The 16,833-nt window shown below is 41.0% G+C and overlaps 3 protein-coding genes across 22 annotated transcripts in view; 2 read left to right on the plus strand and 1 right to left on the minus strand.

The window, feature by feature from the left end:
* Positions 1 to 3,611, plus strand: part of szt2 (SZT2 subunit of KICSTOR complex) — a 59,896-nt gene extending 56,285 nt beyond the window's left edge. For 5 of the 7 annotated variants that reach the window (XM_077533262.1, XM_077533267.1, XM_077533266.1 and 2 more), the window contains 4 exons: positions 398 to 917; positions 1,600 to 1,710; positions 1,787 to 1,855; positions 1,928 to 3,611. In XM_077533262.1, coding sequence (XP_077389388.1) covers positions 398 to 917; positions 1,600 to 1,710; positions 1,787 to 1,855; positions 1,928 to 2,071 — 844 coding nt within the window. In that variant the 3' untranslated portion in view covers positions 2,072 to 3,611. The remainder of the gene's footprint in view (positions 1 to 397; positions 918 to 1,599; positions 1,711 to 1,786; positions 1,856 to 1,927) is intronic. The other 2 variants (XR_013285215.1, XM_077533263.1) reach the window with 2 other exon arrangements.
* hyi (hydroxypyruvate isomerase) lies at positions 3,395 to 6,987 on the minus strand. Its single transcript, XM_077533269.1, has 8 exons — positions 6,606 to 6,987; positions 6,420 to 6,531; positions 5,692 to 5,809; positions 5,544 to 5,622; positions 5,411 to 5,460; positions 5,275 to 5,344; positions 4,061 to 4,195; positions 3,395 to 3,986 (listed from the first exon to the last, which is right to left on the minus strand). Exons 1-8 carry the CDS (start codon positions 6,937 to 6,939, stop codon positions 3,931 to 3,933), a joined length of 954 nt encoding a protein of 317 aa, XP_077389395.1. The 5' UTR covers positions 6,940 to 6,987; the 3' UTR covers positions 3,395 to 3,930.
* Positions 6,988 to 8,515: 1,528 nt separating this feature from the next.
* ptprfa (protein tyrosine phosphatase receptor type Fa) overlaps positions 8,516 to 16,833 on the plus strand; it is a 42,764-nt gene continuing 34,446 nt past the window's right edge. For 3 of the 14 annotated variants that reach the window (XM_077533382.1, XM_077533385.1, XM_077533387.1), the window contains exons 1-2: positions 8,516 to 8,848; positions 8,998 to 9,031. The gene's annotated coding sequence lies outside the window, so the exon portion shown is untranslated. Of the gene's footprint in view, positions 8,849 to 8,888; positions 9,032 to 15,220; positions 15,418 to 16,833 lie in introns of those variants that run through there. The other 11 variants (XM_077533386.1, XM_077533395.1, XM_077533388.1 and 8 more) reach the window with 7 other exon arrangements.

Raw genomic sequence — 16,833 nt, forward strand, 5'->3', positions numbered from 1 at the left:
TCACATTTTAAATCATGTCATGCATTAAATTAATTAATAATCGTACCAAAGACTAAAACGAAGGACGTTTTCACTATAATTATGGTTAGAGTTAATTTTGTAAACAATAAAATGTAGTTTCAGTTAGTTTTCTTTTTTTTTAAAAAAGCATTTTTGAATTTTTTTTTCAGTGTTTTTTTTTTTTTTTTTTTTTTAAGTTTTCCGTTAGTTTTTATTGTTTTAAGTTTTATTTCTGTTATTATATTATTGTCAAGAAATTTTGAAGGTTGCCTTCCCCTTTAATTTCACACTTGGTTTTGGTGGTCATTATGGTTACCCACGCTACTATTTGTATACAAGACTTTTTATTTTTTTATTTTTATTTTTTTATTTTTTATTTTTTTTAATGTGCGTGCAGGTTGCACTTCTACGTGATCATGACGAGCCAGCGTGAGCTCTTCCCCCGACTCACGGCCGACATGCGGCGCTTCAAGAAGCTCCCGCAGATCCACCGCGAGCCCGGCGAGCCCGCCGCCCGCCCGCCACCGGATCGTCCCGAGGCCTGCGCGTCGCCCGGCGGCGGCGGCGGCGAGCGAGACCCGTGGGAGGAGCCCGCCGGACCCGGGTCCGAGGCCCGCCCGCCCAGCGACGGCAACGAGTTCTACCCTCTGGTGGGCGCTGCCGTCCGGTCCGAGGGTTTGCTGGACCCGTCGCCGCTCTTCCCGTTGCTCAACAACGAGGTGGCCGCCGCCCGCCGGCAAATCCAGGCCAGCGTGGAGGAAGCCATGGGCCACTGTCGCCGCGACAACCTGTGGAGGAGGCTGTTCCACGGCGAGCACCTGGACAAGCTGAAGCTGAACAAGTTGTCCTTCGGCGAGCTGGAGGAGCTGCTGGAGGCCGTGCAGAGCCACTCGGTGGCCGACATCGACCCCCAGCTGGTGAGAACCGCCATTTTCCTTTGAGCGTTACAGAGAAGCCGGTGATAGAATTGATATTAGGGCTGGGTCTAAAATATATACTTAATAATAATATACTTTTACAGAACTGCATACTTTTAACTCATTTACTCCCCAAATCGTACAAATATGTTCTATGTTAAATGTATTAAGTGTCCCAAAGACGTATTTATACGTTTTTGATTTTGTTTTTTTTTGTTTTTTATGCTAGAACATACAGAAGGCTTTGATGCAGCCTCTCAACTGCAAAGAATGATTGAATAAATGTTAATTACACAAACGACCAACAGGTGGCAGCAGAGTAGAAGAGATCAACCAGGGCCATGTTGGGAAAAAAAAGCTCAATTATTCACAATTCTAAGTAGATTTGTGAATAATGATGAAACTTAGCTATATTCTGATGCTAATTGCTGCAAAACGGAAACAGATAGAAATATACTTCTTTTTCCCTGATGAAAGAATAGACTCTAATCTTTCCTTTGGTAGGTTCCATGTTTTTATAATAATAGAACACAATATTCTGTGGGCCTTGCAAAATCAGTCAAAGTCCAGTAACACAGCCGGGATCGATAGAATCATCGATTTGAGAAGATTCAATCATGACAGCCCACCTGAAGACGATTAACTTGTCCGATTATGGCGTGACGTCTTGGTGTCCCCGCAGGACTGCTTCCTGAACATGAGTACGGCGTGGTACCAGAGTCTCATTAAAGTCCTGCTGGGTCGATTCCCTCAGAGTTGTCGGCACTTTGACGACGGCGGCATCCAATATCTGGTGAGGCGTCGTATTCGTACTCCGCCCCAAAACCGCATCAGCATCAAATCACACCCGCCCGTCTCATCCCTTCCAGGCTGTTCTGAACCAGAAGTTCACCGACTGCTTCGTGTTGGTCTTCCTCGACTCCCAAGCTGGCAAAACGGTGAGTCGTCAAGATGAGCAACTCGATCAAATCGCGCCTTTCCCCCCCCACACACAATGTTGTCGTCGGCAGGGTCTGAAGGTGGTCCTGCGCGAGCCGCTGCCGCCGAGGCCGCGGGACGGCGGCAGTCCGCCACTTCAGCTGCTCTCCATGTACCATCACCTGGAGTCCGTCATCAACACGGCCTGCTTCAACCTCTGGACCGGCCTCTTGTAGTAAACAGCCATCTTTTTTTTTTCTCTCTGATCTCACATCCGTTGCTAGCAAGCTGGCTAGCTGCAGAAGCTACGTTACGGCTCGCTAACGTTAGCATTAGCTTTATTTATTTTTGACATTTCTGGATTTGTACTCATCAGAAGTTCTTGAATTTGGACTCCTTTTTGGGTCCTCAAGGTCTGGACGGGGGTCCTGTGCAGTTATCGCAGAATCATTGAGTGGTCCCTGCAAAGGAATGGTCGCCAAGGTGGCGCGTGAAAGTGTCGCGGCATTCCCACAAGTAGGACTAACAGACTCCGGAATGAAAATGGAACTTATGGGGACTTTCCATCCATCCATTTCAAAGGTAGGCTGCACCCGGGATTGGTCGCCAGCCAATCACCATACGTGCATTCAGACCTGGCGTCCATTTTGGAACATATTAACGACGCCAGAGTAAGACTGACGGGCTTTGGAACCAGGATTGGCATGTTGAACTTTCCATCGGTCTATCGCTGACTGACTTGAGGACCCTCGATTGGTCGCAGGACTAGCATACATGTTGGACGTTACCATCCATCTTGGGACCTTTCCTGATCGGGGGGGGGGTCCGACTCTCTGACTGACAGACTCTGGACTGGTGGCCAGTGACATGCCTGAACTTTTTGTGCCTTGTGTTGGACTTTGCTACCGCGTCAGTGTTTGTTCTGAGATTTCAGTCTGCTTTTTTTCTTTCTTTTTTTTTTGCTATTCACTGCCCAAAAGTGCCTTGCTTGTTTTTTTTTTTTATTGACTTTGTGAGTCGCACAAACTGAGAACATTGACAGAAGTTCTCGCCACCCTCATCCCTTTGTTGAGGGTTAATGGCACGGCGCTACTTAGCGTCACTGTCAGCCAAATGTACACACAATACACAATCGTGATCTTTAACCCTTTCATGCATGAATTATGATAACCTACATCAGGATTTTTTTTTTTTTAAAGATTCATTCATTCATTTAATTTTGGAAGTTGTCCACTGTAGTGACCACTGTCCCAGAAAGGGTTAATAAGATGTCAAACACTGGAGGCCATAACAGAAGAAGTGCACTATTCAACTGTATCGTCAATATACCAAATACTGTATACTAGTAGCAACTAATGAATATTTTAATAATTTATTCATCTGTTATTTTGTTGATTAATCAATGTATTGGATTTAAAAAAAAAAAATCTATTCTATCCCTTTATTCAAACAAGACATTATTTCAAATTAACAGTGGAGAAAAAAAGAAAAGAATTCTGACTGGTTTGGTCCGTAACATGTCAGAAAATAGGCAAAAAAAAAAAAGAAGTTCATCACTGTTTTCCAAAGTAAGAGCAAATGTTTTATTTTGATTCAACACAAACATGATCAGTCCGCAGATTGATTTTGCGAAGCTGAAACGTAGACGATTTGCACAATTTTTAATTATCAAAATGTATAAAAACAATGAATAAATGCACCTTTATTGTATGTTAGTATAAAGTGAAGGCCATTTTGTGGCACCCTGACAAAATGCTCAATAAATTTTACTTTTCATTTGTTGTCCACGGTTGATGTGATAAACATTCACTTGGCTGAGAGAACTAACCAAGTAAATGTTGCAGTACCACCAAAAAAAAGCATGGTGGCGCTGTCTTCACCTTTAGAAATGACATAACCAATTTCTAATAAAAATGCAGGTGAGCAGGTTGAACATTTTTATTGATCATGTGAAAAGAGTTCAAATCTCTTGAATGAAGTCCGTCGCTTTGCAATGCGTTGATCGCCACCTACAGGACTGGCAGGCGAAATTCAATCGACAGCAATTTACGAACATTGACGTGAAATGTCGCAAAAAACTTGCACGCAGTCGGCGTCACTTCCCGCGTGCCCAGTAACCTTTGAGCCAACCCAAACCGTCCTGCGTGCTTCCTGGAAGAGCGCAAGTGCGAGGTTAACGACGTGCAGCGGGACCAATGTCGGGATCGCGGCCGCTTATAGCCCACCTAGCGGCTTGTATTCGCAGCCGACGTAGCCCCGGTAGCCGAGCGCCTCCAGCAGGGAGAAGACGTAGTCGTAGTTGATCTCGCCGGCGCTGTCCGGCTCGTTCCTGCCGGGAACCTGAGCCACCTGAACGTGACCTGACGTCACGTGACCACGTTACGATGATGTCACAAATAAGGCTGCAGATGTTTCAATCTGAATTTGACCGCATTTTATTTTTAAAGTCAATTCAAATGAATCAAATTCTGATTGTCTGCAGGTGTTAAATTAAATGTAATTAATACATATATATTGATGATGATGATAATAACAATAATAATGATAATAATAATAATAAATTACATCTGCAAATGCTAAATGAAAACTTAAGACTTTTTTTTTCATTTTGTAACTGAAAACGCTGTTTAGTTGCAGCTAAAATAGACCTTTTTTTTTTTATAATTAAATGCATGCATGTATTAAATGAAAGCAAATGTAAGAGTTTTGAAGATTTTTGGAGACCTTTTTTTTTAAAACGTTTAATTTGAATGATTTTGTTTATTAAATTAAACGAGCAAAAGTAATAGTTTTGAAGATAATTTTGATGTGCTTTTATTTTGTCAGTCAAAATTTATTGAATTAAAATTAGAATAAGTGTTTTAATTTTTCATTTACATTTAATTTGAATTACTTTGCATTAAAATATTTTTTAAATGTATTAATTTGAAGACCATTTTTAGATTTTTTTTGTCTTTAAAATTGTTTTCATTAAATAGAACATACTGTGTAGTATATGATTTTTTTTTTAAACATTTAAATTATCACATAAAATAATTTGATTTAGGAGTACTTTTAAAATACACATTAGACTTTGTGACTTTTTTTTTTAGCAATTAATTTGAATTATTTTGTTTATTTTTATCCGCCCGAAAAAAAATGTAAAGAGCATTTTTAACATTATTACATATTGTAGTTTTTTTTTTTTTTTTTTTTTTTTAAACTACAATAATTTCATTTAACTCTCTATGCCAGTGATGTACAGTGACAGGCAGGCCAATTCAATGATCTTCCACTAGATGGCAGAAGTGACATCATTAACCTGTGCATCCACATTTTGTGGCTGTTTTTCTGTGGTGTTGTCAGATTTTTTTTCTTCTCCCTCAACGATGTGCTTTGGCTCAATAGCGCTTGGGAAACATTGCTATAACGTATCGCTAACGGTTAGCGCGTTGCTCACCCAGCAGCGGCAGATACCGCCGCATGTTTTGCGTCAGGTTTCCGTCCATTATTTGCCAGTGGAAAACATCCTGGAAGCACAAAATGTGGTCGTTAAGTTGACGTCAACAAAAAAAAATGGCGAGCATCCACTTCACCATTTGCAGTTTGATGTTGTCCTTGGCGACTTTCCCCAAGATGGCGGCGGCTGCGCACGAAGGGAACAACGAGCTTGAGAGACAATTATTTTATTTTATTTTTTTTTCTGGCTTGGGCCAAACAAGTTTTTACCATCGTGAGGCGATGACAGGAAATAGCGAGCGTCGGTCAGCCGCGTGTTGATTGGCTCAATCAGGCCGGTCATTCCGTCCTGGCGGTGACAGGAAGTTTTTGAGTTTGTCGTCGTCTCGTTCGCCAGTTGCTACGTTCGCACGTTCACCTTGGAGAGCAACTCGGAGGCATACTTGAGGTTCCGTACGAACACCGCCTCCATCTCCTGGACGACGGCGGCGCCGCCTTCCGTTCCCACCGGAATACGGCCGGCCATCAAGTGGATCCTGACAGCAACAAAAAAATAATAATAATTTGTGCATTTTGCATTATTTAAACAAAAAAATGTAATGCAATTTTAAATGTACTCAAATTTTATTTCACTTCAATTAGTTAAAATTAATTAAAATAAGAAATTTTAAAAGACCATTTAAATTATCTAAACTTTTAATTAGGCTGGGTTTTTTTCCAATACAAATTAAATACTTTCAAATGAATGGCATTTTTAATTGAATCATGAAAAATGTTACATATATTTAATCTTTTTTTTATTTAAAAATAAATAAATACATTTAAAAAATACATAACTTTTAACTCGTACAAAATTGGTCAAAAAAATTACATCTATGGCAATTTTAGGATTTTGTTGACATTTTTTTTCTAAACATTTTTAATGCAAGACTTTCAATCAACATTTAAATGATTTTTGAAAGTTTTAATGAATTATTTGAATTTTTACAAGATTTTTTTTTTTCCAATAGACCACTACACAATTTGAAAAATACAAATAACTAATACTGAACCGAGTTCATATTTTTAAATTAAATGATAGAATTATTTTGCATTAAATTTTAGACATATTTATGATTGGATGAGGCCGGTGTGCGCGCGCGTGACCTTTTGCAGTCCAGAGCTCGCGCGTACTCGATGGCCTGATCCAGTCCTCGTTTGAAGTCTTCTTCCCTTCCAGGTACCGCCGCCAAGCCAAGTTCGCCCGCCGTGACGTCACCTGCAATTCATAATGACGATGACGATGATAATGAAAAGAAAAGATGCGGGCGTGCAGTTTCTTTCTGTCCCCACCGGGCGGCGTGTTGATGAGGACGACCTCCAGGCCGTGGTCGTCTTTGGCCCGTCGGAGCTCCAGCGGGTCGGCGTCGTAGAGCCAGGCCGCCTCCACCGCTCGGAAGCCGGCCGCGGCGGCCGCGTGCATCCGCTGCGAGAAGTCCGGCAGCTCGGTGAACAGCCAGCTGATGTTGGCGCAGAAGCGAAGCGCCGCGGAGGAGGAGGAGGACGACGACATCGCGCAAAGTTTCTCACCTCCGCTCCATGCGTAACAAGTCCGCAAACTTTCAACGTGCTGGCTAGTGTGACGTAAGCGGAAGTCGGAGACAAAAGTAGTCACGTGACTCATCATTTTCGTTTTTCTAACATCTAAACAATAATATATACAAGAGTGAAATATAAGATCAAGTTGGGGTTTTTTTCCCCCAACTTGCAAAAGTCACTTCAAGTAAGGCACCTGTATTTTGACATCGTTATCCGTGGGCCGTGACGTATGCAGAAGTGGACAAATACTAGTCACGTGACTTGCCATGGTTTTAGTTTTTCAACTAACAAACTAAAGTGTGTGCAAATTCAGATGTTTACTTATTTGTGGTATCGTCTTTTTAAACATAAAAAACGTCCTTTTTTTAAATTCCAGTATTACCAGTTGTTTTTTTAACTTATTTAAACTACGAAGTCACTGCGCGATTACGACACTTGTACTGTCTTGATTTATTACGACGTCATCCGTGACGTATACGGAATTACTCGAAAACGTAACTATAGTCACGTGACTCCACAGCAAATTAGGGACATTAAACATCGTTTTCTTGTTACCTTTTTGAAAGTTGGAAAAAGCAACACTTTATGTTACATCCACTCTGGCGAAAACAATTCAGAACTGCATTTTCTCCTAAATCAGTCCACACATTGTAAGCTTTTTTTTTTTTTTTTTAAATCCCTCTGATTAGTGAAATTTTACAGGCATCCTGTCGGCCACTACTGCGGCAATGGTGTTGGCGTGCAAGTGTTGATGTGCGAAGTGCCAGTGTGGGGAAGTCAATTATCTGGCTACAATGCCACCCCGTTGCCCGCGTACCATTCCCGGGGCAACGCTCGTTCATTAGCTGCCTGGGCTCGCAGCACCCCCTCTGGCAAAGGCAAGTAATTACATCAATCGCCACCATGAAAGTTAGCCAACTTTTATCACTGCTACTGTCAAAAGCAACACGGTCACTTTTCTGTCCACCAGTTTGGTCACGTTCGGCATATTAGTAGTTCAACTATGTGTTACTAGTTGGCTGCTATAAGTGAGTTACATTATATAATTTTACCAGTTAACATTGCGTTAATTGTAACAAAAGCATTTTTTGGCGATAATTATTGCAAATAAGGCCTCACACGTATTTTTTGATGCTTTGGAAGAGATTTACAAATGATGGGAATTTCCCCCCCCCCCATTATTATTGTTTTGTTTCTAATGTGCATGATTTGAGTGGAGGGACATTGTGCAGTGACGAGGATGCTTCGCGCCATCTGCCACTGGAAGTCTACCTTGAGAGAATGAAGCTAATATTAGCATGCATGCCCTCAGGAGGGCGGGGCCATCTGGTGGCTTCTTCAACATGGGGAGTGGGGGGGGGGTTAAAGGGGGGAGGGGGTGGGCAGCTGCTTGACCACAACTTTGTACATATGTGGACATTACCATCACGTTTTTTGTTTTGTTTTTTTTTTTAGTTTTTTTTTTTAGTTTTTTTTTTTTGTGACTGGTTAGATAGACAATAAATAAAAAAATATCAGCAGATATCGTTTTTTATGGATTAAAAAAAAACTCGTGTAGTTTTAATGCAATGAAATGATAAACGTTAAGCTAAATTAAGATTGAAGTCACTGACATGTCATAGAAGTTCAAAACAAATAATGTAAAATGATTCCGAAGATGAAAGTCTACGTAAAAAAAACTTTTTCATTCGATTTTTTATGATTATTTGAAACTGTCCTAATGTGACGCGGTACGTACACGCTGCAAGTTAGCCGCCAAACTAATCGACCAATCAGCGTCGCCCTGTGCGCTGGACCCTTTCCGAAAAGAGCCGAGCTCGCCCGAAGTCTCCCGAGCGACAAGCGGGCATCAGCGCGGGGCTCAGAGGCATTCTTTCTGCTTTTTTTTCTTCCCCTCCTCCTTTTCTTCGTGTGGTTCTTGTTGACGGGCGGCCACGCAGCAGGACCGAGCGGAACCACCGGACGGCACCGGAGGAGGAGATCAACGTGCACGTGAGGCAAGGATTGATTGGGACTTTTTTTTTTTTTTTTTTTTTTTTCTGATTTTGCGGTATAGTGGATCTTGCACGTCAGCGGGCTGATTTTGTTTTTTGTTTTGTTTTGGGGTTCTTGTGTTTGTGGATGTTCTGGTGCGGACCACCTGAAGAAGAAGAAGAAGACCACCACCACAGGGGAACATGGTGAGTCTACGCGCGTGCACGCCGTCACACCTGTACGCGCGCCGTTCACGAGCGACGGGTTAAAATCAGCTTGGCTGTCAATACGTGAATAACAATTTGTGAAATCATTTAATAACATAAAACCTATAGTCATAAAAAATAACTACAATAATTATCTGGTTATAATAAATTATTACCGATTTATTAAGATTTGATTTATTCTTTTGTTTTAATTTATTGTTTTTAAAATGTTTTTTATACGTTTTATCAATTGTATGATATGCTAAATTATTAGTGATTTATTTTTATATTGTTTTCATAATTTTGTTTATTCATTGTTATGAAAATATTTCAATAATTGCTTGGTTCTTCACTGTCATAAAAGTGCAAAAATAAGTTAACTGCTGTTAAGAAAATTTAAACCATTTGAACCTACATTTTTATAATCATTGAATAATATAAAAATCGATAATAGTATTAAGAATAAACATTGCAATAAATAAATAAAGTTGAAATATAACAATAAAAATAATAAACTGACTCCGATAAGCTGTTGATTTGTTATTAAATGTATTTTTTAAAATCTATTTTATCATTGATACATAATTTTTTTGTGTTGCAGTCAGTGTTGCATTTTTTCAATTTAAAAAAAACAAAATCAAAGACTTTAGACCACTAAGTCATCCTTTGCATTTGCTTGCTGGCTTGTTTGTTTACTTTTTGCCTTTATGATTTTAGTTTAAACGGCATTTTACATGTCAGTATAGATTTTGGAACGAAAACATACATTTGTGAACATTGAAAGCGTCATTGCAGGACAACGCCACAAAAATAGCCAACCCCCCCAAAAAAAGTTTTATTTTGACACAAAAAATACTATACATTGCCCACAAAATTGATGTCGATTGTCATAAGAGTGATTTCTGGTGGTGCCTTGAGATACGAGTTTTGTACGTGTCTCAAAACACGCCTGTACCTAATGATCTGTCCTTCCAAGTTTAACGGCAGTTGATAAATTAGCTTAACGACGCTTTACCGCCACCTGCTGGTACTGTCCTTCCACTGCAGCAAACAAATCTCATCGCCGTCGTACATTACGGGACTGAAACTCACTCGCATCTCAAATTGTACTCGTATCTCAAGGATCTATAACCACAAACTTAAAAAAAAAAACGTTGTGACACAAAAACACGAAACGAGCTCTCGCCTGTTCTGATGTCAACTTGTATTCCCCGAAGCGACATTTTAACGCGGCGGCGTCAAAGGCGCGCGCGGGGGGGGGCGAGCGAACAGGCGGAATACTGATGAAGCTCCGGCACGTGACGCCCGCCGCCTTCATCTTCATCTTCCTCATCTTCTTCATTCATGCTGGAGGAGTCGCGCTCGTCTGCATGCACGGCGCGCTCTCGCTTCACTTGCACTACCATCCTCTTGTTTGACAAAAAAAAAAGAAAAAAAGTGGCAAGAATAATAGCACGTAAGTGCTAATCGCGCTATATTTACTCACCAAAAAGCGAGCAACATTTTGTTTTAAAGCACACAGATGGCATAAGACCGTCAAAAGGTGATTTTTATCCTTCAAGACGGCCTTAACGCCATTTTTTTTTTTTCGTGTTGTAGTTTTTGGCAAGCACTTCCCGAGCAAGGCGATGATGAATCACGGCCATATGTCGTTAGCATGTTAGCGCCGCGTTAGCGCGCCGGACCGAGCGGAATCCAGTCCCGGCCCCGGACAATGGCGGGATGCGACCCCCGCTGAGACTTGGCGCGCTCGCGTTGAACGACAATCTGTCGCTCGGCCTGGACGCTTCGGGGCTGTACACAGATGCCAGGATAACCAAAACAAAACAAAACAAAAGAAAACAAGCACTTGCATCAACTGGACACTAGAGGGCGGGCTTCCATGATGCCTGACTGATGCGCGTTAAAAAAAAAAAAAGCAGTCCTCGTCTATGGATTGACAAAAAGTAGAGAAGAAAATAAGGAGGAAAATACCAAACAAATCTGGACAAAAGTATTGGGACACCCAAAAACCCAATGTGGACAAAAGTATTTGGACACAGAGGGAAGTGAAGAAAATTGTGATAAAAAGTATTGGGGCGTCAACAGGAGGTGAGGAAAATGTGGACAAAAGTCTTGGGACACCATCAAAGAAGTGAAAAGTATCTACACAAAAGTATTGGGACACCTACAGTAGGTGAAGAAAATGTTGACGAAAAGTATGGGGGCCATTTTCACATTTCGCAATCCCGTTCGCTCCCGGCCGTTTTTTTATTGGATTTTGACTAATTTTGCCAGGCCCACAGAATATTGTGTTCTATTGCTATCAAAACATGAAACCTACCAAAAAAAAGATTAAAGTCTCTTCTTTCATCAGGAAAAAGAAGTATATTTCTATCTGTTTCCGTTTTGCAGCTATTTAGAATTATGAATAATTGAACTTTTTTTTTTTCAACATGGCCCTGGTTGATCTGCTTTGCTCTGCTGCCACCTGCTGGCTGTTTGTGTAATAACTACCATTTCTGCAACTGTTATTTGGAGTTGAGAGGCTGCATCAAAGCCTTCTCTATGCTCTAGTATTAAAAACCAAAAAAACGTATAAATACGTCTTTGGGACACCAAAACATATAAAATAAAACATATTTATACGTTTTTGGGAGAAAATGAATTAAAGGAAGTGACACCAAAAAAAAATAAAAAATAATAATAATGTGGGCAAAAGTATTTGGACACGGAAGAAGGGGAGAAAATTTGGACAAAAGTATTGGGACACCAACAGAAAGTGACAGACGTGGACACAAAAAAAAAAAATTGAAAATAAAATGTCGAATTTGAACCAAATTTTTAGCGTACCAATGAAAGTGAAAAGTGTCAAAAATGTGTATTTCGAACAAAAGTATTGGGACACATGCTAACGTGAGATCCATTTGGCTGCACCTGCCCTCAATTTCACGGCCCTTCGGCATTCACTACCACATTTTTATTTACTTTGTTTTGGTTGTTTCCCGCAGTTGAGTAGATCTACTGCGGAGTTGGTTGCGTGTGATCCGGACGTCTCGGTCAGTGTGTCCGTCTTCCGTCTCTCTGGTCAGATGTTCACTTTAACGAGCTCTCCTGAGGGCCTGCATGGAGGAACACTTTCATCTTTTTATGGCTGCAGGAGTCAGCGGATTCTTCATCTTCTTTTTTTTTGCTTTTTACTTCTTTTTTTTTTACCGCTCTGATGTGAAATTACAGCACAGAGAAAATAAGATGGAAGGGTGTCACTGCTTCTCTCTCGGCCCATGAATGTTTGTTGTCAGCAAAATGTCCATAAAAAAAAAATGCAGGTAATGTTTAAAATTATGCCTGTGTCATTTTTACAGCATTTTGATGGCGCTTTCAAGACCCACAAAATATTGTGTTGTATGACAATACTTACAAAACGAAAGCAATTTTGTCTATGCAGTTTTCTATTCTTTAGTAATTAACAGGATAGAATGGTAAAATAATCGTTTGCTGACTTATAAAGATGATTATATTGAACGTTGACAACCGTTGAAAAGTCGGCAGTGGAAGTAAACAATTGGATCCCGGTTGCCGAATAGAAATCATCACGGCAGTCATTGAGGTAATCTTGGCCGTGTAGCTTTAAAAAAATAATAATAATCAACGGGAATCGTGCGTTTACATAATCCTGGACAGTCGCAGGGGTGTTTGTGTGTGCGAAATGTAGCAGCTTTTCGACCAGTGGGGAAGGAGACCAACGCGGTGCTGACGCTGCACTTCAGCAAAGCACCTGTAGGGACAAAATGGACACACGCATGCGCACACGTTTTGTCTGACTGGATACGGTGGAAGGTTGTGATGAGAACAAATTAGATTCGAGGCTTTAGTTTATAATCAATCAAGTGATGGAATTAAATAAATAAGTGGCAAAATGGCCGCCCCCTGAGATGGATAAAAATGGCTGCGTTTTGCTTCATAACTCATACTCCACAAATGCACTATTCATCAAAATGTCATGTTGAGACTAGTGAGATCACTTTTAAGATATTGTCAACAAATTTGTACGGTTTTAAAATCACGTGCGTGTTCATGTTACATTAGCATTAGCGAACCTAGCCATAAGTTACTTGACCACGTCACGTGACCACATCACATGACCACATGTCCAACTGTACACGCCTGACTCGGAGCTCGTGTTTTGTTAGCAACGGAGTTCAAGTCTGCTCACTCTTTTCATTTGTGTGAACAAAAGCGACTGTGAACTGAGGTCGTTACATTCCACTGTTTTTGTTTTTGTTTTTTTACTCGTCTGTTTGAGGGAGGCGTTTATATTGCTGAAGTGGATGACACAGCTGGCAACTAATTGGGTTAACCGTGTCTACTTGAGGGAATATTTCTTGATCCGACATGAACTTTACAGCAAACAAAAGTCTTTTATTCTCCAGGCAGTGATGAAGGAAGGGTTTTTTTTTTGGGGGGGGGGGGGGGGGTTGTCGGTGGTCCGGGGTTTGTGTCTGTCCTGTGAGTGTGTGCGTGTATGTGGGGTGGGGGCGGTATCCATTTCAACAACACAAAGACTTTTTTTTTTTTTTTTTTTTTTTTTTTTGCCTTCTAAAGGCAACCCGCTCGCATTTCTGCCGCACATGAATCACTGCAGAAAACATGAACTCGCGCCGGCTCAAAAGTCACATGACACCGGCACAAAATCGGGCATGGCCACGCCCACCATCATTCGGCGTGGCTGCATCCTCCTGTCATGTGACCTCACGTTGACATCCTGCTGCAGGCGCCTCGCCGTCTCATGCCGCGTCTTCCTTTTGGCGCTCTTCTGACTGCGCCATGTTCCTCCTCGCAGGGGGTCAAAGTTCATGACCTCCTGGGAGCCGTGACGTGTCCTGGAAAAGAACACTCGCGTCTTGTTGTTAGCTAACGGGCTCGCGTTCATGTTTTTTTTTTTTTTTTTTTGTCTGCAGCTAGCCCAAGAAAAACTTTGTGCTCTTTTTGTTGCACCTCAAGATGCGAACCGCATCAGCGAAGAGAGAAAGCAGGGTGGTAAACATCTCGAGATCATAGATCACTATTTGTATTGCTAACCGTAACACTGAAAAAATCGTGGATTGGTATTTACTTGAAAAAATCTAGTAAATTAATTGGACAAAAAAAGCTAGTAAAGTTTTTTTTTTTTCACATAAGAAATTCTACTCAAATTCTTGTCAAATTTCTGAGTACATTAACTCATTCAAACCCCAAAACATGTAAACATGTTTTTTAATACTTTGTCCTTCACTCCCAAAAACGGATTTACACGTTTTTTTGTTTGTTTTTGTTTTATGCAAGAGTATACAGAAGGCTTTAATGCATATACTGACACCAAGAGGTGGCTTAAAGTGATTGTAGCTATTACTAAATTTTTTTTTACAAAAATGGCCATGAAAAGCAATGATGTTACCACATAAATTATAGACAAAATATTAACTTTTGACTGCTGAAAATGGCTCAATGAGTCAAGTATCCCTTTAAATGGAATGCAATGAGCTGCCTTCATTTGCCTCGATTGAAGTCAACTGTGACCACTCCCACAGCGGCACAGACGCCATTTTTGCGGATCCGCTGGCTCTCTGTGGCTTTTATTTGCAAAATTGTCAAGATTGGGTCCAACTTCGTCCCAGGTTCAGTGAAATGTGTCTTTCTCTGCATGACGTGCGTGCACTTAAGGGGGACAACAAGGCGCTCTAAAAGTGACCACGAAGTCCCTGTGCACACACTGGCTGTCTGACCTGCATGGCCAACAACGGGTCACTCTAAAGCAGCAACTACTGCTTTTTAAAATAAGAAAAATCTGAATTTGCTTAATATGAATCGACAACGTATTCTGTCCATTCAAAGTTGAGTGAAACATTCCTCCTCTTCCAGTAGCACTGGAGGGAGGAGCCTCTCTCACCTGGGTCAAACCTTCAGCACAGTTCCCACCCTAGTTCCTCACGTTTGATGCCCCCCCCCCCCACAAGCCCCCCAGGCTGGAAACCCGACACCCGTGACATCATCCGCACTCCGGAGACGCGCGGGCAGCTTCCCAGCGGACGCCAAGCAAACGATCTCTGCTGTCGGATCGATCACGACTCTGCAACCGGCCTCCACCTGTTGGTGACCCCGCCGGAACCTCCACACGTAGTAGTCCCCCCCCCCCCCAAAAAAAAAAAATCACGTTGAGCAGCTAGAAGGAGGAGGAGCGTTTTTTAGGGGCTTTGCGAGCGTTCTTGCAGGAAATTCTTCATCTTCCTCGTTCTCTGGAGAGCTTCTTCATCTTCTGGAAAGTCTTCCTCATCCCTTGGATGTCTTCTTTTTTTTTTGGTATCCTTTCGACCTTCTTGTTCATCCTCAGAAGTCAGTTTTCTTCATCTGGTGTAGCTGAGGTGCAGGTGAGTCACCTGCTAGCACATCATGTTGGCTTGTATTCACTGAATATGATTTTTCTCACGGGAGGGTTAGATTAGATTTGTAATCACGTGTCTTTCATTTTGTTTTATTTGGTAGTTTCCGTTCTTGCTATCAATTTCTGTATATGCTGTTAACATAAACTTAAAAGTAAATAAAAACGTTTCAATTAAATAACATTCAAAATGCCGCTAATGTGATCTTTTATTATGCTAACATTTCAGTTCGCGATCTGCGCTTTCAATAGTAACAACAAAAGGATGAAGTGTAAAGTGTGAATGTAACGTGCGCAAGCTAGCTAGGAAGTTAGTAACTGCTGCAATTGTTCGTAAGTAACTGATTGAATGGAATCGAGGCGAGCTGCTCACTGACCCGGTCGTGCACTTTGAACCTGCTGCAGGTGTCGACACAAATGTTGAAATCACGTCACACTCGAGGAACGACCTGACAAAAATTGAACGTAACTTATAGCCTCCCCAAAAAGATCAAATTTTTTTCCAAAATTAATCAATTTGTGCAACATCATTTCATGGCGCTATTCAGTTCATGTTGCTGCTCCTTCTTGACCACCAGGGGGGCAGTAAAATACGGTTATACAAACACAAAAAAAGGAAGAGTCAACTCACGAACTTGCAATGTTTGTTTTTGGCACAGGATAGAAGCTTAGGATGAGTATTGTGATATTATCTGTCGCGTACATGTGTTTCTGTGTTCAAATATCTGTTGGTTAAAGCGGTATATTAATAACAATAATAATAATAATGCTGCAACTATATTGGTTTCATAGCATGTTAGCATGAAGCTAGCAGCGTATTCTAAGACAAAGTTGCTCGTCTTAAATACGTGTAATAATTTGTGTTTAATGTTTAACAACTTGAATCCTCTCATTTTGAAGCGTAGGCAATAAAATAGTGGCAAAAAAAACGAGTTATATCCTTTTTTTTTTCTTTCTTTTTTTTTACATAAAAAAAACTGCAATTTGTTAAATCTTAAAACGGGTCAGTTTGATTAAAGACATAACAGAATGGTTAAACAGACAAAAAAAAAGAGCTTTATTTTCTTTCTCAGTGTCTACTTTTAATAATATATATATATATTTTTAGATTCCAGTTGTCCTGGGGACATAAAAAAAAAAAGTTTTCCGCGCTGTCTAGCTGCTTATTGTGTATTTTCCGGTGAGAAATCTTACACGTTGCGTAGCAAAAGAGTCCCGGGGGAAGTTTAAGTTTCACGCAGCTGGAATTACGTCTGTGAGACTCAACATTCACACACACAAATGTGGACGTTCCTCCATGAGTCGGTTCCCACTGGCGGAACGCGGCTGCTCACTTACATCATTGCTAAAAGATCCGCTAATGCTAACGTTAATTTAATGCTTCATTTTCATGACATCATCGCTC

This window comes from Festucalex cinctus, chromosome 10, assembly GCF_051991245.1.
Source record: "Festucalex cinctus isolate MCC-2025b chromosome 10, RoL_Fcin_1.0, whole genome shotgun sequence".
Classification (NCBI taxonomy): Eukaryota; Metazoa; Chordata; class Actinopteri; order Syngnathiformes; family Syngnathidae; genus Festucalex; species Festucalex cinctus.